Source organism: Microtus oregoni, unplaced genomic scaffold, assembly GCF_018167655.1.
Source record: "Microtus oregoni isolate MIOR12 unplaced genomic scaffold, Mior012 000030F_ref0000283, whole genome shotgun sequence".
Lineage (NCBI taxonomy): Eukaryota > Metazoa > Chordata > Mammalia > Rodentia > Cricetidae > Microtus > Microtus oregoni.
Window position 1 is genome coordinate 5,486,724 of NW_024543089.1, and position 22,085 is coordinate 5,508,808.

The 22,085-nt window shown below is 41.0% G+C and overlaps 1 protein-coding gene across 2 annotated transcripts; it reads left to right on the forward strand.

Moving 5' to 3' along the window:
* Positions 1-490: 490 nt before the first annotated feature.
* Positions 491-21,005, forward strand: Mrpl39 (mitochondrial ribosomal protein L39). 2 transcript variants are annotated; one of them, XM_041678584.1, is made up of 10 exons: positions 491-604; positions 1,127-1,333; positions 3,042-3,181; positions 4,503-4,602; positions 5,740-5,807; positions 8,748-8,860; positions 11,452-11,517; positions 13,564-13,717; positions 19,293-19,340; positions 20,352-21,001. In XM_041678584.1, exons 1-10 carry the CDS (start codon positions 541-543, stop codon positions 20,400-20,402), a joined length of 1,011 nt encoding a protein of 336 aa, XP_041534518.1. In that variant the 5' UTR covers positions 491-540; the 3' UTR covers positions 20,403-21,001. The 2 variants fall into 2 exon arrangements, with proteins under 2 accessions (XP_041534518.1, XP_041534519.1); XM_041678585.1 differs by lacking the exon at positions 491-604 and adding an exon at positions 848-968 and having other exon boundaries at positions 20,352-21,005.
* Positions 21,006-22,085: the final 1,080 nt, after the last annotated feature.

The window sequence follows — 22,085 nt, forward strand, 5'->3', positions numbered from 1 at the left end:
TTTTCTATTTCCATCCATTTGCATGCAAAATTCAAGAAGTCCTTGTTTTTTTACTGCTGAGTAGTACTCTAATGTGTATATATTCCATACTTTCTTCATCCATTCTTCCATTGAAGGGCATCTAGGTCCTTGCAAAACTCTTTATTCCACCACCTAGAGTTGTATCCCTGGTGGCTGGCCAGGCTGTCAAAAAAGCAAAAGCGTAACTTTTCTGCCCGGAAACTGGAAGCCTTGGAAGACAAAGGCGCGTGTGTGACTCGCGCGTGTCCCCTGTACAATTAAATCTCTGCTACTCGACCAAGCAGCCTCACACCGGGTCGTCCCTGCACCTTGGAGAAGATTCCCTGTTCTGCAACCAAGGATTGATCAGATCAATCCTCAGAGAAGGGCGATCGCGCCCCCTTGTGGCGCCACGCAGCTCCAGCGCCGGGTCCGGAACTGAGCGGTCCTACGGAACCTCGGCCGTGCGGTTCTGGTTTCCGGGGGAAGAGGGACGAGAAGGACCCTGGCGAAGAGGCTCCCTTGGCTTCCTTGGCGGTCATGGCTACTACGCTCGGAAGGCTGCTGCTTTGCCGGCCCAGCCCGGGCGGCGGGGCCCGCTGGAGTGAGTTTTCGCGTTCCCAGCCTGGGAAGACAATCTGTTGTGCAGAATCGGGGAAAGAGAGGGACGCGCACACGGGGGGCGCTTGCGGGGCTTTTAGGAAGCAGCCCCAGCCTCCTGCAAACGTCCTCATACTTGTGCTTGCCTGGCCAAGTCTCTTGCTTTGGGGTTTGGAAGAAAAGTCCAGCGTTTCTTGTGCTAGATATTGATAGTTTGGGCATGGGCTTTCCGCTCTCATGGAACTTTCTTGTCCCCTCCCAGACACTTTCCAACTCCAACATTGCTTCCTTTCCACCGAGCCTGGTTTCCTCCCACTTGCTTTTGGGACGCCACTGAGAAGATCGGTGGATGTGAGAGAAAACCAGAGGTGCGGGCGTAGGCTAAGCTAAATTATTAATGCTATAAAGTGGTATAAGTATGCCCCGGTCGAATTTTTGACCTATGTTATGCAAAAATTCTGTTGCTTTCTCTTGTTACAGGCCTCTAGTAAGCTATTCATTTATTCAGTCTTTCATTTCTTCATAGGATTTATAGCGACATCGCCAGCTGCTCAGCTGTCACCCACCGAACTGACAGAAATGAGGAACGAACTTTTTAATAAAGAGAAAAGTAGGCAGTTATCATTAACTCCCCGAACAGAAAAGATTGAAGTTAAGCATGTTGGGAAAACTGATCCTGGCGTCGTCTTCTTGATGAACAAAAACATTTCCACTCCCTACAGTTGTGCCATGCGTAAGTAGCAGAATCAGTGTACGGCCCTGACCATTCGACGCGAACACTGCGGAGGGCAAAGTGCTGTAATTGTTTTGCGAGGCTAAGGAATTTCTTTATTTGACACTTGGTAGCCCTTCACGGTCCCTTTTACTTTGTGGGTACTGCGGATATTGCAGCATTTCTGTGGCATGCAGGTTGTCTCCAAGTTTGCTTGAACGTAACTAAGCCTAGGGTGCTTGGTGCTCTTGAGACTGTCTCTTTTCATGTACTGGGAGCCTTTATCCTGCAGGTCTCATTAAAGTATTTTGAGTTTTTGTTTTTTCCTACCTTTTCCTTTTTAGCTTTTTTTCCTAACTGAATATAACTCTCATCTGCTTGCTACCTGCCCCTTGTGTTGTGATTTTGTTCAGTATAGGTACTCAATGTATGAATGTACTTGTTAAGTATAGTGAGGGTTAAAAGTTAATTGTTCTGTTTATATTGTTTTTTTTTTTTTTAAAATTTATTTATTTATTATGTATACAGTGTTTCACCTGCGTGCCAGAAGGGGGCACCAGATCTCATTAGAGATGGTTGTGAGCCACCATGTGGTTGCTGGGAATTGAACTCAGGGCCTCTGGAAGAGCAACCAGTGCTCTTAACCTCTGAGCCATCTCTCCAGCCCCTCTGTTTATATTGTTTGAGAGAGCCTTGGGCTTATATATGATTTGGTGTGGAAATTAAGGCGTTAAAGACATTTGGATAGGGCTTTGATACACATGATATTTAAATTGCATATCTCCAAATAGTAGATAGGAACAATTGGCTGTATTGTTTAAACTTAAGAGACTCAGTAATACCATTTCAGTAGGTGACAGGGTTAGTTGCCAGCTGAAACTGGTTTAAGGCATGCATTCTCAGCCTTCCTCTACTCTTGACAGTTAAACAAGCACTGGTGGTAATTGCTCATTTGATATTCATGTATTTCTTCACCTTGCTGTGTGGTACAGGCGAGGAGAATAAGACACACCGAAGGCCCTAATGGAGCTCTCTATACATACCGTCTGCAGAGATGAAGTTTCTGAGCCATCCTCATCTTGACCTTTAAGACCTTTGTTATGGAACTTAATACTAGTTTATATGTTAGACTCTGTAGTTTGACCATTTTTGTGAATATGTGTTGAATGTGTATTTAGGGTTAGAATCTTAGGGTGGGATAATAGAACAGATTAGAGGTGATTGGTTTACATGTGAATTCACATTTATAATTTTACAGTTGTAACTACATTATTTTATTTGAAATGTCTGTAATGTAATAATGTAAGAAAGAGGTGGTTTGGGAGCAAGACTCAAGGATAATTTAAACAAATTTATGTGAATATATAGATATATTTTCCTTTTCTTCTGACTTGTGTGTATGTGTGAATGAATCCATATATCTATGTTGTTTCCCTTTGACTATTTAATTATAACTCTTTGAATATTATTTTATTAGTTGGCAAATTAATTTAAGACTACACTTAGCTGTAATAGATTTTGTTAAAGGTTTTGGTAGTTTGTTGGCAATGCTTTCATGTGTTGTTTTCTTTTTAAATTCATCATATATAAAATATATAATATTTCTGCAAAAATAGTTGGTAGAATTTTGCTCTTCATTATTTTGTTTCGGAACATATCAGTTAAACATGTAACTTTTCACGTTGGATTTTTGTTAGATTTAGATCATCAATTCAGTTTGCATTCACAGATTTAAGTGAGTGGTACTGCAGGAAGTCCATTCTGGCGCTTGTGGACGGACAGCCGTGGGACATGTATAAGCCTTTGACCAAGTCCTGTGAGATTAAATTTCTTACTTTCAAAGACCCTGACCCAAGAGAAGTGAATAAGGTATTTTCTTGGCTTCTCCAGCTTTCTTCTTCTTTTTACAAATCACACCTATGTTCTATGAAGTAGAAAATCTATAAATAAGGCCAGACTCCTCTGTGGTATTCTACTAGTGTTTTACGTCAGCTTAAGTATTTTTGTAGCTCAAAATACTAGTGGTATCAACTTGTTTGTATTTCTGATTGATAAGTCTATAGGGCATGTCATTTATGCTCATAGCCTTTGGTAACCCTCTATGTATTTGGGAGTTCCACTTCTATTGATATAACTTGAATTTGGTCTGAAATCAAACCATTGTCTGTGGATGATTTTAGTAACTTTCTGACTCTTTTCCATCCCAACTACCTCTTAGAACATCATCCTTTGCAGTTCTGTTACATTTTATAAGTGACTTTTTGGGGGTCTTGTCATTGATCCCTAAAGAACTTGCATGCATAGTAAAGTGGACATAGCTTTCTGGGGGTCTTGTCACTTGTTCCCGAAGAACTTGCCTGCATGGTAAAGTGGACGTAGCTTTCTGGGTTTGCATGATGTGTCTCCAGCCTGCTGTTTTAGTCTTACCGTCCACTAGATCTCCACACCCCGCCCCTTTCTTGCTCTGGCCACACAAGAGTACTTGGTGGCGAACGATTTATACGGTATTATCCTCCCTGCTTTTGCTGTGCTCTTCCTTCAGTGCAGATCACTGTCGTTCCCCTTTAGCGCTCTGTTTATGTGTTATGGTTCAGTTAAAATGCCATCTGCGCTGTGGAATCTACTAGGTTTCATCTTGTCAAAATTCTGTAGGCTCTAGCAACACTTGGCTAGAGTCTCTAAATACAGTATTTTCATCTTATTACTGGGTGCATTAGACTCCTTCTGTGAATACAGAGATAGTTTCTGTTTCAGATCTAGTCTTTCACTTCAGGAAATGTTCAATAAACATCTGTTGAAATAACATACTTAAGCAAGAAGATGTTAAGAGCCTTTAGTAATAGTAACACTGAGGTACTGGTTTAAGTAATTGACAGATGTTCATTTGATCTCATATAAACTCTAGAGAGTAGGTGGTTTTCTTCCTATTTTCCATGAATAAATGATTAAGAGAACTTTCACACCTTGACTAAGGTTACGAGTTACAAAGTAGTAAGGTCTGGATATGAACCTGGTTATTTTGGCAAAAGCGTAATAGATTTTTGATTGTATTAATGTTATAATTGCCCTGGATGAGTGGGCAGGTATTGGAAAAATATGTGCTAAGCCAAGAGTTGATTTAAGTTTTAATATTGTAGAAACTTTAGTGAATCTTAGTATGTTACATTTATGTGTGTATTTCTTTCTTTAGGCCTACTGGCGTTCTTGTGCCATGATCATGGGCTGTGTAGTAGAAAGGGCCTTCAAAGACGAGTATACAGTCAGCTTGGTGAGAGCACCAGAAGTTCCTGGTAATATATACATCAATAATTTATACTTTTAAGATCTATGAATGCTTTGGTATTGATTTTTGATTTTATCTAGTATAAGACTATGCATGTGGTTCATGTATTGTAGGTAATACAGTTACTGTGTTAGGATGAAATGTGAAGTAATCAGATGTCAGTAATTAACAAAATGAAATTAGTTACTCTTACATACAATGTTATGGAATTACACTGTTGATGGGGGAGACTCTTCTGTTTTGTGTTAATTTCATTGGTTAATAAAGAAACTGCCTTGGCCCATTTGATAGGCCAGCCCTTAGGTGGGTGGAGTAGACAGAACAGAATGCTGGGAGAAAGAAGCCGAGTCAGGCAGTCGCCATGATTCTCCCACTCCAGACAGATGCAGGTTAAGATCTTTCCTGGTAAGCCACCTTGTGGTGTTACACAGATTATTAGAAATGGGTTAGGTCAATATGTAAGAGCTAGCCAATAAGAGGCTGGCACTAATGGGCCAGGCAGTGTTTAAAAGAATAGTTTCCGTGTAATTATTTTGGGGCATAAACTAGCCATGAGGGTGCCCGGGTGCAGGAACGCGGCCCGCACCTACTACAACACAGTGTTATAGTGTTCTTTTCCATATTAAGACTATTTCTAAACTGAATTTGTGGGAGGGTGCAAGAATGGGCAGATGCGTAGGCTGCTGAGAAGAGCTGTGCTTTAGGGGGGTTCCGTTCTTCAGAAGCAGACCAGAGGGGCAGCTTGGTGATGAGGTGCAAGGGTAAGAGTCTATAGCTTTGTTTACCCCAGAAGTTCTCGTCAGTAGGTATAGCAGCAATGTATGAAATTAATGTGTGTGTGTGTGTGTGTGTGTGTGTGTGTGTGTGAGATAGAGAGAGAGAGAGAGAGAGAGAGAGAGAGAGAGACAAAATGAATGAAGGAAGCTCAGATGATTCTAAGTACAAAAAATTAAAAAATGAAGTTTTCTAAGAGATAAGAATTTGGGCATTTCCTGTAGAGTTATATTTGTATCCATTTGTAGAGTTAGGAGTGATTGCTAACTTTTCATTCTGTGATCTAACTAATTGATTGTTGCAGATTAGAAACTTCTTGCTCTAACAGATTTGGCTTGCTTTTTCTTTTTTCTTGCTGTTGGATTCACAGTAATCGCTGGGGCCTTCTGCTATGATATAGTTTTGGATAAGAGGCTGGATGAATGGATGCCAACAAAAGTAAGTCTACTCTTTAGAGCATTGTTTTCGGAGTCTGTTGTTCTCTGCTAAAATATTGCTGTCAGTACTGCTGAGTGGTTCTGCACATTGAGGACAGTTAGAGAATCTCTCTCCAAGAGTAATATCTCCCTTATCTGTGTGCCTGTCAGTCACTAATCTCTCATCCACCCATTCATCTTTTTTCTATCACTCTATATTGTAAACACATCTGTTGGTGATTTTTTTTTAGCTTATTTGTATATTTATTTGGATTTGTATATTCTATGCCTTGCTTGACCTTCTCTTTTTTGTTTGTCTATTTATTCTTTTTTTTGTTTTTGCATGAGACGAGAGCCTTACAGTATAGCTCTGGCTGCGGTGGAAATAACTTACAAAGTTAGTTGACCTCAGACTCACAGAGGTCTGCCTTCCTTTGCCTCCTTAGTGCTGGGGTTAGTAGTTTGAAGACATCCAGAATATAAGATACAGAAGCTGGACTGGAGAGTTGGCTCAGTAAGAAGCTTGCTGTGTGCGGTCTAGCTTTTTGTTAACTTGACAGATGCTAGAGTCCTAGGGGAAGAATGACTTCAGCTGAGAAGTGTTCCTCTCAGATTGGCCTGTGGACAACTTTGTATGGAGTTTTCTTAGTGATTAATGTAGGAGGGCCCAGTCCATTGTGGGTAGTGCTATCCCTGGGCTGGTGCTCTTGGATGCTATAAGAAGGCAGGCTGAGCAAGCAATGGGAGCACACTATTAAGTAGCACTACTCCATGGCCTCTGCGTCAGCTCCTGCTTTTGGTTCCTGCCCTGCCTTCCTTTGATGATGAGTTGTGATGTGGAAGTGTGAGTGAAGTAAACTCTCCTCCATGACTGTGCTTGTGGTCATGGTGTTTTACAGTAGTAAGAATCCTCAGATGCTGTGACTGCATGTGGTTCTCAGTGCAGATCTCCAGTATCCCTGCAAAAAGCTGAGTGGGATACCTGCTTCCTGCTTGTCACCCCTTGTACTGGGTGCTGGAGCAGGGATGGGGGGTTCACGGGAGTTTGCTAAGCATCAGCCTGGCGTCAGGTCCTGTGACCGACACTGATGGGAATATGGTAAAGAGTGACAGAGCAGGACACCTGATACCTGATGTTCTCTTAGGGCCTCAGCATGTATCCTTCACCCCAGCAGGTTCATATATACCCAATATACAGACACGCACGCATGCACACACACCGAATACATATATATCATACACATAACACACACACCATATACATATGCATGTATATGCATGAGCTTACCTTGTTGGTTAATGCTGTGTTAGGGGACCTGGAGCCATACTTACTTGGGTCCGCAGAGCAGAGTGTGAAAACTGTCACCTTACACTGTTTTAGCATTGTGCATACAGTGAGCGTTCTGTATATGCAGGAGTCATAGCAAGAGCCAGATGAGGCTGCAGAGATGACTTGGCAATGAAAAGAGCACTTGCTGTCCTGACAGGCCCTGGGTTCTGTTCCTGCCACTACATCAGGCAGCTCACAACTGTCTGTAACTCCAGTTCCAGTCGATTGGACATGCTCTTCTGGCTTCTGTGGGCACTTGAACACACACACACAGACATACGAATAAAATAAATAAACTTTTTTTTTATTTTAAAAGGAGTAAGTTTAACTATGAAAAAGTGTCCTAAATAGCAATGACATTTGTAAAACCTTAACTAATTGTGTATTTTCTGCCTCATTAAAAAATGTCGGTCTTGATTGATCTGGGATATGCTAACATTACATGACCAGCGAAACAGGGATAAAAACAATGATACTTTTCTCCTGCATTTATTTATTTATTTGTTATTTATTTTATTGAGCTATACATTTTTCTCTGTCTCCTCCCTTCCTCTTTGTTCCCCTCCCCTCCCCTTCAATCCTCTCCCATGTTTCTAATTTACTCAGGGGATCTTGTCTTTTTCTACTTCCCATGTGTGACGTGTGTCTCTCTTAGGGTCCCCATTGTTGTCTAGGGTCTCTGGGATTATGAATTGTGGGCTTGCTTTATTTATTTTTTTGCTAAACATTTTATTTATTTATTTATTTTGTCTAAAAGCCACTTATGAATGAGTACATGTGATATTTGTCTTTTTGAGTCTGGGTTACCTCACTCAATATGATGTTTTCTAGATCCATCCGTGTGTCTGCAAAATTCAAGATGTCATTATTTATTTATTTATTTTTTGCTGTGTAGTACTCCATTGTGTAAATGTACCACATTTTCCTTATCCATTCTTCGGTCAAGGGGCATTTAGGTTGTTTCCAGGTTTTGACTGTGACAAACAATGCAGCTATGAATATAGTTGAGCACATGTCCTTGTGGTGCAATTGAACATCCTTTGGATATATACCCAAAAGTGGTATTGCTGGGTCTTGAGGAGGTTGTTTCCTAATTTTCTGAGAAATCGCCATGCTGATATCCAAAGGGGCTGTACCAGCTTGCATTCCCACCAGCAATGCAGAAGTGTTCCCTTTTCCCCACATCCTCTCCAGCATAAGTTGTCATCAGTGTTTTTGGTCTTGGCCATTCTTATAGGTGTAAGATGCAATCTCAGCGTCGTTTCTTGCATTTATTGAACATAGTTTTAGTCATGTGTACACAGTATGCAGTCTTTTATGCTTCGCTGCTTATTAATGTTTCTACTGGTGTTATAATTTTAGTAAACATTTGTTTGTATATTTTGAGTGAAGTGTTAAGATTTTCTCTGCAGATTTATGTTTAACAGTTTTACTATTTTACAAGATTTTTAGTTTGTGAAATTGAAAAGAATGAAAAAATATTGTGAATGAAAAGGGTCTTCATAAATGAGTTTTTCTTTCTTTTAAGTGAAGATCTGTAGCACTAAGTATGTGGTTTTGTCTTTGTGACTTATGGAGAAAACATTTTGGGTGAATGGTTTCTAGCAGTTTGTTTGTTTGTTTTTCCCCCAGGAGAACCTGCGTTCTTTCACAAAAGATGCCCATGCTTTAATGTTTCGGGACCTTCCCTTTGAAACGCTGGAAGTTGATGCAAAAGTAGCCTTAGAAATCTTTCAACATAACAAGTAAGTGTTGGCTGCATTTTCTTAAGAATAGCATATAATGATGAAAACACAGCTTTTAAGAAGTTTTGTCTTTTTATTTTACTTAGTATATATATTTTTCAAGTACTGCTGGTCGAGCCTTGGGTCTTGTGCACGCTAGGCAAGCCTTCTGCTGTTGGGTTGTATTTCCAGCCCTCCTTTCCTGTTGAGTGTGAGACACAGTGTCACTAAGTTGTGCAGGCCGACTTCGCAGTCCTCATCATCCTGGCTTAGTGTTTGGAAACCTGGGGTTGTAGGGCCCTTACACTTCCATACTCAGCAGGAATGTTTATCTTTGGTTTACATAAGGCATAATTTTAATTTTTTTGCCCTAAGATTTATTTTTCTTTATCACATTTCTCTTTCTGTATTGTCTGTGTTCACCTCATTGCTGATTCCCTAAGTAAAGTGGTCCCTATTTCCTCAATAATTTCCTCACTGGGTTTTAGTGTCTGTTTTTAGGCCAGCCCTTCTCTTTTTATCAAGATGGTGTGTTTCCTTGTTTCCACTCTGAAGTGATGACCTGTGTTTGAGAGTGGTATTCTTTTGTGCACACATCAGCCTTTCCCTGATGGTCTTCCAGTCTCAGAAGGTTAAGGCTGAAAATACAAGTAGTTTTGGACAGTGTTTATGCATTTAGGTCATACTTTTCTCTGTGTGAAATAGCCATATGATGGATTTGCCAACATTTCAAATCCTGCTTGGCTTCTCAAGTCTCTTTCTCCCTTAAAATTTGTAGTTTCCCTCCTACTTGTGTTGTTAAGAGCAAACTGAATTTGAGAATTCATGTACTAGAAAACATTACAGAGACTTTAAAGGGAGATCTGTGTTGAAGACAGAAAACATTGTGGCCTAAAGCTACAGTGTACACCTTGGAATTAGTGAAGGGTGTGGATGAGAATTTCCTTAGTGTGTAGCCAGGAACTCAGACTCTTATAGGAATATTTTGTCATAAATGTATCAAGAGATACATTTGTCTATTGTCTAGGTTGGCATCTTGTAAAGCAGCATACCTCTTTGCAAGTACCTTCCAGAGACATTGCTGCTGAAGTGATAAGCCCACACTTAGCACACTTGCAAAGCAAGGCCTCCCGGGAGGTAGAAGACAGCGTGCAAAAGACTGGCTGGGAAGCCCTTTCCTGTGAAGTGTTTGTGACATATCCTAGTCCAGTGTACTTTGTACTAACGTATGTTTAACTCAACTAGAGAATAGGTAGTAACTAGTGCCATAGGTCAAACCATCCTGTAGCATTATGGCAAGACAATTCCTGAGTTATCAGAGCTTATCAGCTTCCTTTCTGACAAAAGCCAAGACACACATATAGAAATATGATTAAGCCATTTATCTAATTTTATTAAATTTTCTTGTGGCTATATAAAAATGTTAAAAGAAAATCTGTGATACTAAAATGTTAATTTAACATACTATCAGTATCAAAGCTGCTAAGTATTCATATTCTTTCCATTCTGAAGTGTTCAGAGTCCAGTGTGCATTTACATTTAGGACATATCCAAGGGAACTGGCCCTCCATCTGCCTTGGGTGTAAATCGGTTCATCCCACTGCATCCACAGTTCACGACCTCATGTTCATGCCCACTGGATATCTACTTGGGACTTGAGGATAAACGAACAAGTTCTTAGTAAGCGTTTATCTGGGCTTTGTGTTCTGCGTGTGTGCATTAGTTATAGTGACAGCTGGGTAAACTCAGGGACTTCAGGCACTGACATTGGTAGGATTTGGAGGTAGTGATACAGGGTGTGGCGATAGAAGAATCAAAGAAATCTCTGATTTTTCACTGAGACACACGAACAGTTTTCTTACCATATTAAGATAGGAAATTCGTGAGAAAATAAGAAGTTTTTGTTGTTCCATTTGGTGACTGGTGGGTTAAGGTGTTTGTGGGTTGTCAAGAAGTTTTGGATCTCCAGCATAGAGGAGAGACATGGTTGGGGGCAGGGTGTGGGAGAACTTACTGCTTCAGTAGAAGCTAACACTTGTAAGTCAAGAAGTGACTTTAAGGCAGATGCTTAAGTGAAAATGAGGGTCTAGGATAGCCTGGCCTTAAAAGGAAGGGAAGTGAAGGGTGGCTAAGGAGTTGAGTTAGCAGGCAGCTGGCATGTCACTGAGGCCACAGAAAGGATGCTGCGAGAAGTGGAGAGGAGCAAAATGTCCTCTCAACGCTGGGTGGTGGCGCACGCCTTTAATCCCAGCACTCAGGAGGCAGAGGCAGGTGGATCTCTGTGAATTCAAGGCCAGCCTAGTCTGCAAGAGCTAGTTTCAGGACAGGCTCCAAAGCTACAGAGAAACCCTGTCTCGAAACACACACACACACACACACACACACACACACACACACAAAACCAATGTCCACTCAGTTGGCAACCATCGTGCTGTGAATTTAGTGAGAGGAGTTTAGTGGTGCCATGGGACCGGAGCCTGAGAAGAGGGACGTGAGGATTAGGAAGTTACAGTTGAAGCAGCTGCTGCAGCTGAAGTGAAAATGGCATCTTTAGGTGTTTCTGGATAGTTGAAGTTTGAATTTTTTTTTTCTTTTTTGGTGCTGCCTTTCAGGTATAAGTTGGACTTCATAGAGGAGAAGGCATCTCAGAATCCTGAGAGAATAGTCAAGTTACACAGGTAAGCGCCTGAAATTGGGTGGCTATGCTATAGGAAGCCTGGCTGTGTTCCCCTGGTGCAGTAGATGCGTGTACAGTATTGTGCTGTCACTACCTTCCTCTGTTGCTTTGTTAGTGTTTATGTGGCAGCTGGGAGTTTCACTTGATCTCTAGGGACAGTTGTGCTTTTCATTTTATGTATTTTGTGTTTGTTTGAGACAGGGCTTCTTATGAACTGGCCTCAAATATGTGATACTCCTGCTTCAGCTTCCTGAGTATTGGGATTACATGTAGGTGGAAGTTTCCTGTCTCACAGCTGCTCAGTCCCAAATACCTGGCAGTTGCTTCCCAAATTCCTGCACAGAGGCTTAATATTACTTATAAATGCTTGACTAATAGCTCAGACTTATTACTAACTAACGCTTTCATTTTAAGTTAACCCATATTCCTTATTTACAGTCCGCCACGTGGCAGTACCTTTTCTCAGTATAGCATGCCCATTTTACTTTCTTCATGTTTGGCAGGCATCTCCTGACTCTGCCCTTCTTCCCATCATCCTTAGTTTGATTGCCCCTCCTGTACTTCCTGCTTGGCTACTGGCCAATCAGCTTTTTATTAAACCAATTTTAGCAATGTACAAGAGGATTATTCCACATCATTTACAGGCATGTGCTACCACATGTGATCTTATGATTTATTTTTATTCAGTTGATGATTTTAGAATGTTAAAAATGAAATTTTTGAGAGTTGATTCTGAAATTGGGCAAAATATTTAGATAGGAATTGGAAATGGTTGTATAGAACCATGTGTGTTAATTTGTTATTTATGATTCATGTCAATTAAATTGGAATGTACTCTCTGCAGAAATGAAGAAAATCCACTGCTTATTTTGATGGTTTCTCATGGAGAGCAGTTTCCAGGCATAGGGGTTGGGGGAGGAAAGGAGGGAAAAGAGAGAGAGCTCATGAGTGCTTACTCTTTCAGAGGTGGATACTGAGTATCCTCTGTCGCTCTCTGCCTTATCCCTTGAGAAAAGGCTCTCAATAACAGGGAGCTTGTAGCTTCAGCTATACTGGCTAGTCAGTGAAGTCCTGGGATTTGTCTGACCCTGCCCCTCATGTAACAGCGGTTATAGGCATAAATAGCTTTGCTTGGCTTTTGTGTGGTTGCTGAGCATCAAACTGAGGTCTTTATGCTTGTACATCAAGTCCTCTTATAACTCTGAGCTTTTCCCAGCTCCAATGTTCCAGGGTGTTTTCTTGTAGAAAAAGTTCTTTTATTCTGCGTACCAAATTGAAGACTTGGCTACTGTGAGTTATTGCAAGGTTGTAGGTTGTCAGTCATAGACAAGTTGGATGTGTCTGATAACATGATGTGTCCCATGACTCTCAAAATCCTTTATAGTTATATGAATCCTAATTAAAAAAATGAGTTCTCTTACAATTTTTAGGTTATTCTCTTGGCATTGTATGTCAGGGTTGTTACAGGTGGATTATTCTCTTGGCATTGTATGTCAGGGTTGTCACAGGTGGATTATTCTTGGCATTGTATTTCAGGGTTGTTACAGGTGGATTGTTCTCTGGGCATTGTATGTCAGGGTTGTTACAGGTGGATTGTTCTCTGGGCATTGTATGTAAGGGTTGTTACAGGTGGATTGTTCTCTGGGCATTGTATGTCAGGGTTGTTACAGGTGGATTGTTCTCTGGGCATTGTATATCAGGGTTGTTACAGGTGGATTGGTGGATTATTCTTGGCATTGTATGTCAGGGTTGTCACAGGTGGATTGGGTGGATTATTCTCTTGGCATTGTATATCAGGGTTGTTAAAGGTGGATTATTCTTGGCATTGTATGTCAGGTTTGTTACAGGTGGATTGGTGGATTATTCTTGGCATTGTATGTCAGGGTTGTTACAGGTGGATTGTTCTCTGGGCATTGTATATCAGACTTATTAAAGGTAATTGGGCGGATTATTTTTGCCTTGCGATCTAGTGGAAAGAAGTCGATTTTTCACACTACTGTGATTTGATATTAATATTTTCTTTGCTTATTTTTTAACATCACACCAGAATTGGTGACTTCATCGATGTGAGTGAAGGCCCTCTTATCCCAAGAACAAGCATCTGTTTCCAGTACGAAGTGTCAGCAGTCCATAATCTCCACTCGACTCAGGCGAGCCTCACAAGGAGATTTCAGGGCCTGTCTTTACCCACCCACTTGAGAGTAAGTAAAACCGAAGCTCCACAGCTTCTAGTGTGGGGATGGACTGATTCTAGACTTGATTTTATAGAAATTGGAAGAACAAGCGTTTTCATTTCCTCGGGGTCCACTAATAATTTTGCAAGCTCTTTCATAATGTAAAACAGAAGGTTCATTCAAGGAATCAAATTGAGATAGTATTTTTAATTTTCCGAAGTAGCGTAGGAGAAACAGGTAATGACGAATTGAGAGGCCCTGGGGTGGTTGCTAGTGAGTGAGGCCTCTGGAATGCCCTGGGCCTTGGGAGTCGCCCTTTCCTCTACTGTTAGGATCGCTTATAAATCAAGGAGACAGTTGTTTCCCACATCGCCTCCACCTCTTAGTAATGCTCTTCCTTTCACTTCTTTTTTTAAACATTGTTTTTTGTGGTAATTATAGTTATAAGAAATAATACGTGTCATGCAGACACAGAAGAAACCCATGTCTGGTTTCTTCAGTGGTAATGTCTTTGTGGCTGTCAGGATATGGACACGGTGATAGGAAAAATCTGGTGGGTAGGGCGGCTTCTGGGTTTCAGTTCTGTTCCATCGGTCACCTTCTCTCTACATACCCACAGTGTTAATTACTGTGGCTATAAATAGGGCACTGAATAGGGTAAATAATTTATTCCGTTTTATTGTTCTTTGTCAAAATTCCTTTTTTATTATTTTTTCAATATATTTGTTTGAGACAGGGTCTCTACATACGCCTAGATATCCTGGGACTCTATGTAGACTAGATTGGCCTTGATCTCACAGGTGTCCACCCACTTCTGCCTCCAAAGTGCTGGTATTAAAGGCATGTGCCATGATTCCTGACCAATATGTTTTTATTAATTAATTTTAGTAATTGAACAGTTCATGTATACAGTGTATCTTAGTCATATTTACTCCCTTCTCCCCTAACTCCTCTCAGATCCGTTATTTTCTCCTCCTTTCTAAGTTTGTGTTATCCTTTTTTATATTCCCACGGAGTCCAGTTTGTGGTGCCCATGTGCTCATGGGTGTGAGGTCATCCACTGGAGTGAGGTGGAAGTGCCAGAGGCCCCACTCTTAAAGAAAACGGACTCCCCCTCCCATTCAGCTGTCAGCTCTCAGCTAGGAGTGGGGGACAGTGGTGGGAGGGGAAGCAAGATCTTAAAGGAACAGGGATTGTAAACACATGATAGTAAGGAGGAGGGGGATAATGGGAAGGGTGGGTTAAGTGGAGAGAGGAATGGGAGTGTAGGGTGGAGGAGGAACAGTTAACTATGGACATCTGGAAGAGCCGCATGGACTTGTTTTATAAACTTCCTATGTATATATATTATATCCATATGAAAAGTTAACTACTCTAATTCCTTTGTGCTTCATTTTTTCCTGTTTTATTTTATTTTCTTATTGATATTTGTTGAGCTCTACGTTTTTCTCTGTTCCCCTCCCTTCCTCTCTCCTCCCCCCTTCAGTCCTCCCCCAAGGTCCCCATGCTCCCAATTTACTCAGGAGATCTTGTCTTTTTATACTTTCTACTTCCCATGTAGATTAAATCTATGTAAGTCTCTCTTAGTGTCCAGGTTATTGTTTAGGTTCTCTGGGATTGTGGTCTGTAGGCTGGTTTTCTTTACTTTATGTTTAAAACCACCTATGAGTACATGTGATAATTCTTTCTGTGTCTGGGTTACCTCACTCAAAATAATGCTTTGTATTTCCATCCATTTTCCTGCAAAATTCAAGCTGTCGTTATTTTTTTCTGCTGTGTAGTACTCCATGGTGTAAATGTACCACATTTTCCTTATCCATTCTTTGGTCGAGGAGCATTTAGGTTGTTTCCAGCTATGACAAACAAAGCTGCTATGAACATAGTTGAGCACATGTCCTTGTGGTGCAATTGAACATCCTTTGGATATATACCCAAAAGTGGTATTACTGGGTCTTGAGGAAGATTGTTTCCTAATTTTCTGAGAAATCACCACACTGACATCCAAAGGAGTTGTAGCAGCTTGCATTCCCATCAGCAATGCAGAAGTGTTCCCTTTTCCCCACAACCTCTCCAGCATATGTTGTCATCAGTGTTCTTGGTCTTGGCTATTCTTACAGAAGTAAGATGGAATCTTAGAGTTTTGATTTGCATTTCTCTGATGACTAAGGATGTTGAATATTTCCTTAAGTGTCTTTCAGCCATTTTAGATTCCTCTGTTGAGAGTTCTGTGTTTAGGTCTGTACTCCATTTTTTTTTTTATTAGATTATGTGATCTTTTGGTGTCCAATTTCTTGAGTTCTTTGTATATTTTGGAGATCAGACCTCTGTCTGATGTGGGGTTGGTGAAGATCTTTTCCCATTCTGTAGGCTGTCGTTTTGTCTTGTTCACTGTGTCCTTTGCTTTACAGACGCTTTTCAATTTTAGGAGGTCCCATTTACTAATTGTTTCTCTCAGTGTCTGTGCTGCTGGGGTTATATTTAGGAAGTGGTTCCCTATGCCAATGCATTCAAGTGCACTTCCCACTTTCTCTTCTATAAGGTTCAGTGTGGCTGGCTTTATGTTGAAGTCTTTGATCCATTTGGAGTTGAGTTTTGTGCATGGTGATAGAAATGGGTCTATTTTCATTTTTCTACATTTTGATATCCACTTATGCCAGTACCACTTTTTTCTTTTTTCCATTTGATATTTTTTGCTTCTTTATTAAAGATCAGGTGTTTGAAGATGTGTGGATTGATATCTGGGTCTTCTATTTGGTTCCATTGGTCTTCCTGTCTGTTTTTATGCCAGTACCAGGCTGTTTTCAGTACTGTAGCTCCTTAGTAGAGTTTGAAGTCAGGGATTGTGATGCCTCCAGAAGTTCTTTTATTGCCCAGGATTGCTTTGGCTATCCTGGGGTTTTTGCTTTTCCAAATGAAGCTGAGTACTGTTCTTTCAAGGTCTTTGAAGAATTTTGCTGGGATTTTGATGGGCCCTTTATGCTTCATTTAACTTTAGTGTAATCCTTTTGTGATAATAACAGGAATTTCTCTTAACCTCTGTTGTAGTTTCAAAAGAATTATTATCTTTAATATGTTTGGTTTTCTAATAAATTAATATGGAATATCTTTTCATTTATTTAAAGATTTTTTTCATTTAAAAATTTTTAGTGCACATAGCCTAAAGTTGAAGTGAAGGACAGAGGAATTACAATAGCTCAAAGAATTTTTGTAGATTGTAACATGGGAGGCATCATCTTGACTTCACAGCCAGTTTATAGCTGCAGCAATCAAGACTGTGGCATTGAAAGGGATAGACAATAGGACAGAATCAGGAATCCACTCTCACAAGTATGATAACACCCATGTTTGCATGTTGGATTTCCTGCACACATGCTTCTTTCCCTAGTTGTCCCCATTTCTACTTATTATAGATAGTCTTTGATTTGTTCTTTCTTCCCATTTATTAGCAAATCCTTTGGACTCCTAGCTCAGTGCAATCTGATTCTAACCTATCTGCTGCATAACACCATCCTACCTCCTGCTTTCATCCTTACCTTCTATAGTGTAGCCTTAAATTTGTAGTCTGAGCCATCTATTTGCTTACTCTTTGTTGTTTTTTGAGACAGGGTTTTTCTGTATCCCTGGCTGCCCTGGTTCTAGCTCTGTAGATCAGGCTGGTCTTATACTCAGAGATCTGCCTGCCTCTGCCTCCCAAGTGCTAGGATTAAAGGTGTGTGCACCACCGCCCGACTGTTCATTTAAATAAATTATTATTTTTATGTGTATGAGTGTTTTGTCTGTAAGTATATCTGTGCACTACATGGTCATTAGAGGCCAGAAGATGGCATCAGGTCCTATGGAACTAGGATGGCTATGAGCCAGCATGTAGGTGCTAGGAATTGAACCTGGCTCCTTTAGAACAGCCAGTCCTTTTTACCCCAGCCACTGAGATGGCCCACTCTTTGTTTCCTTCTTTTGAGACAGGACCTCCTGTAGTCTAGATTGACCTTGAAGTCACTGTGTAGATTAAGGTGACCTTGATCTTCTGACCCTCCTGCCTTTGCTTCCTAAAGCTGAGATTACAGGTGTGAGCCATATACAAATTGTCTAATTCTTCATGCCCCAACTCTCCTGTGGTCTGCCTGAAACAAACCTGACTGTTCTGTGTCCCTAAGCCCTTCAGTGTCTCCCCTGCTTGCCTTGCTGACCTCACTGCAGGCCACTCCTTCCTCCGTCTGCTCTGTCCCCGTTACAGGCTAAGTTCTCTCACCAGTGTCCCTTCTGCCTCAGGAGGGTTAAGTTTTCCTCTTTGGCATTCCATGCCATCTATAGAAGGGTTTGCATGGAGATAGTTAATAATTTTGCCTTTTGTTGCAGACTGAGTTCATTTTTGTGTGAAATGGTCACTGACCACCCCTGTGCCTCACTGCCACCATCAGTGAGCTTTCTGCTCATTCTTTGGGGTGTAATTTTCTGAGCCATGGCTCTGCCATTTCAGTGTCAGAGCATTGCAGGTGGTTCCTGATGACATGCCTGTGGGCGCTTGTGGTCTGACAGGAAGGATGACCTCTAGAGGGTGACATGGCTAGTCATGGAAAGAGCTGTAGTCTTTGGAAAGTGGGGCACAGTTTTGCTTCCCATTAGGGAGAATGCTTTCTATGATAGACGTGATGTACATGAAGTAGCAGGACAAAGACGGGAGAATGGTATATCCCAGCCACATGAGGTGAGGGGTCTGTGTACGTCCTTCCTCTGGTCACTTTTGTTTATTTATTCCCAACATACTATTTTGTTGATTATCAAGGAATTTCACATAATGTACCCTGATGATACTTACTTCCCAGTCCTCCCAGGTCTGTCCCCTACCTTGTGACCTGCTTACCCCTAATAAAAAGAGAAGTAGGAAAGAAAGAAAGGAAGGAAGAAAAAAGTCCAATTTGTATTCACTGGTGCATGGCCAAACTCCCAGTGGCCATCTTCTTGAAGAAAACTGAGTCCTTCCCCACCTGCACCCCTCCAGAATCCATCAGTTGTGGAGAGCTGCACTTTAATATCTTTATCACATTTATTCTTCTCCTATATTCCATCCTGACCACAGTTTCCTCCCTCTCCTCTCCTCCCAGTCCCCCATTCTCGCTTCTGTTTCCCTTTAGAAAGGGCAGGCCTCCCAGGGATATCAACCATACGTAACTTATAAGATTAGGCACCTTCCCTCATATTAAGGGTGGGCAAGGCAGCCTGGTAAGAAGAAAGGGGTCCCCAAAGCGGGTGAATAGGGCAGAGACTGTCCCAGTCCACACTGTTAGGAGTCCCACCAGAGGAAAGCAATGAACTGTTACATGGATGTGTTAGACCCATTCAGACTCCCTGGTTGTCGGTTTAGTCTCTATGAGCTCCCATGAGACAAGGTTAGTTGACTCTGTGGGTTTTCTCGTGCCCTTGGCCCCTCTGGCTCCTACAGTCCGCCCTCATAAGATGGCTCATAACAAACCCTGAGATGTCCACAGGCACCAGGCACAGATGTGGTGCATGTACATATATGCATATATACTTAACACATGAAAATAAATCTAAAACTCCAGCTTCCTCCTGTATGCATTCATAGCAGATCTTCTCTTTTTAGGCACATTTTACAATATGGGACAAGCTATTGGAAAGATCACGGAAAATGGTAAGTTTTCACTGCAAAAATTTTCTTCTGTGAAGGGATGTCTTAGAAATTAAGTAACAACCAAAAACCAAACAAAAATAAAAAAACCACCAACACCCCCCCCCCCAAAAAAAAAACGAACAAAAAAACCCCCAACAAAATAGAGGTAGTGGCCTTGGAGAGAAGCAAAATAAAAACAGTACTAATTTGTCTTGTTAGTAGTGATTGTTCACTGATGGTGCTTTGGCAAGAATAAAGCTATAATTTGCCTTTTAAATTTGTTAATATCATTAAAATGATAGCATAGAACTGAAACAGAAGGGATGTGATGGTGATTGTTCTTAGTAGCTCTGTTAGTCCTAATTGAGTTCTTTTAAAAAAATTTTGTGAACTTAATAAACATTTGAAAAATGAAGGCTTATGAGGTTTAAGTAAGAGTGCCACATTTCTTGACCTCAGCACCATGTTGTCAACCGTGTTGTGAGAGCTGCCTGAGACTTGCTTCAGCTCTTCTAACTTACTCAGTCACTCTGTGAACAATAAATTAAGGCTAACCAACAAACTTACTAAGCACATGACCAGTTTATTTTTAAGTTGCTTATTTCTTCATGACAGCTTGTCCATAGAATGGGGCCACGGGCTGTGCTGGTACCTCTTTGCACTAGGTCTGTAACGAATTCTGGTGCAAACACAACTGTGCCCACACAAGACACCTTGAGTAGAATACCTTGTGTTTCACAGCTGGTGATTTTTCCTACAGTGATGCTTTTGTTCCATAGATAGAAAGAACAAGGTGAGAAGCTTGGGAAGCCTACATGTAATATGCCTCTGATTATGTAGTTTTAAATGGGATACATTTGGGGATCTATATTGGCAACTTGTTTTTTAACTCTCTGTGCTTGTTTAGCTTTCCATAATAATCACTGAGGGAAAGTGGGACAGGTTTTCATAGGAGGAGTGGAGGTTGGACTGTGGGTTAGGGTGAATTTTGAATGGTCTGTTTGAGAAGTAAAGCTGTTGGTGTCTTTACAGGTGACTGAAGATGAAATCAGACAAACAGAGAACACTGTATCTACCCAGTAACTTTCTAAAATTTAAGTATGTACAGTAAGTTAAAATAAAAGCCTTTAATATAATATGTTTGCTTTAGCTCTGGCTATGTCAGCAAAGTCCATGCCCCACAGCCTCCATTTATAAACATATGTGGAAATACACTGTATCTGTTGCCATCTCTTGCTTTGTTAAACAGTGGTGTGGTAAACATCCTTGTCTAAAATCATGCCTTTGTAGTTAGAAGATGCTATTAACTGTGCAGTTACTTTGTGCCAGCATGGTAAGACCGCCACAGAAAGTTTTTCTGTGTTTTTGTCTGAGACAGGGTCTTAGTATGTAGTCAGGCCTAGCTTGGAACTTGCTATGCTGTCCTCCTGCCTCAGCCTTCAGAGTGCTGGAATTAGGGTGCGCGCCTGCCTTTTAGTTAATTGTCACAATTCATTCAGATGGTGTTTCCAATTCATAAGCGAGGAAACAGAGTTTGAATGCAGGTGATTTGTCTCCACTACTTTGTGCTGCCTCTTGTATGAAAACCCCCATAGGGTTGCAGTTCCGGTAGTGAAGCTACTGCTAGATGCTGCAGATGCTAGCCTCCAAAGGGCTTGGTTTTTGTATTTTTTAAAAATATATAAAACTTTTTTTATATATTTAAATATTAAACTTTTAGTAAACTTTATTATAAAATGTTGCAAATAAAAAATATCGTACACCAAAATTAACTAGACCCCAAGTCTGTACACATACTCAGTGAACTTCCACGCAGTTAGAATAGCCATTTGGGATAGAGGCCATAGAGTATCACATCGGATTTTCATACTTTAACTATTGAATATATCTGTGTGCACTTAGCCAACACCAGTTGTGAAAGACCCATGACAGTGTTTTCCAGCTAATTCCTGGAAAAGGAATTAGCTTTATACCCCTTTTGGTGCGGGAGAATTGTCTGTATTCTGTCAATTATGTTATAAATAAACGCTGATTGGCCAGGAAAACCAGACAAGAAGTAGAAATAATGTAACGAGAACAGGAGAATTCTGGGAAGGAGGAAGTTGATTCCTCCCACTCCTGCCCAGACCACCGAAGCAGCAGGATATGATCTGCCCCACTGAAAAAAGGTACTGAGCCACATGGCTAACATAGATCAGAAAAATGGGTTAATCAAGATGTGAGAGTTAGCCAATGAGAGGCTAGAGCTAATGGGCCAATCAGCTTATAATTTATGGAGACCTATGTGTGATTTTCTTTGGGGCTAAACAGTTGTGGGGTACTGGGCGGGGCAGAAACCCCAACAACAAGCAGCCCCCCCCATGTTACACCGTTTACCTTCTCATGTCCATTACTTGCATTCAGGTTTTGACAAGGGATATTCTCCACAGTGTTTGAAAATACCTGCTTCATCTCACCTTTGAGCAGACTTTGATTACTGGATTTTCTTCTTTTTTGGAAGCCTTTGCCAAAACTGTTTTTTCTTTTCCAGTCTGAATACTTCTGAACTGGTGCCCAGGCTTTGTCTAAAGCTATTATTTCCTGTGTAATATATATTTCGTCTCTCCAGTTTATCGTCTATTTCTTGCCCAATTCTCATTTTCCTGGAGTTGATCTTTCCGATCCTTCCTACAGGAAAAGGGAAGGCGAACCGGGTTTCTAACTGGCTTTTCTCTGTTCTTGCTTCTGCGCAACTCTCTGGCCAGATGCCAAAGTCTTCTTTGAAAT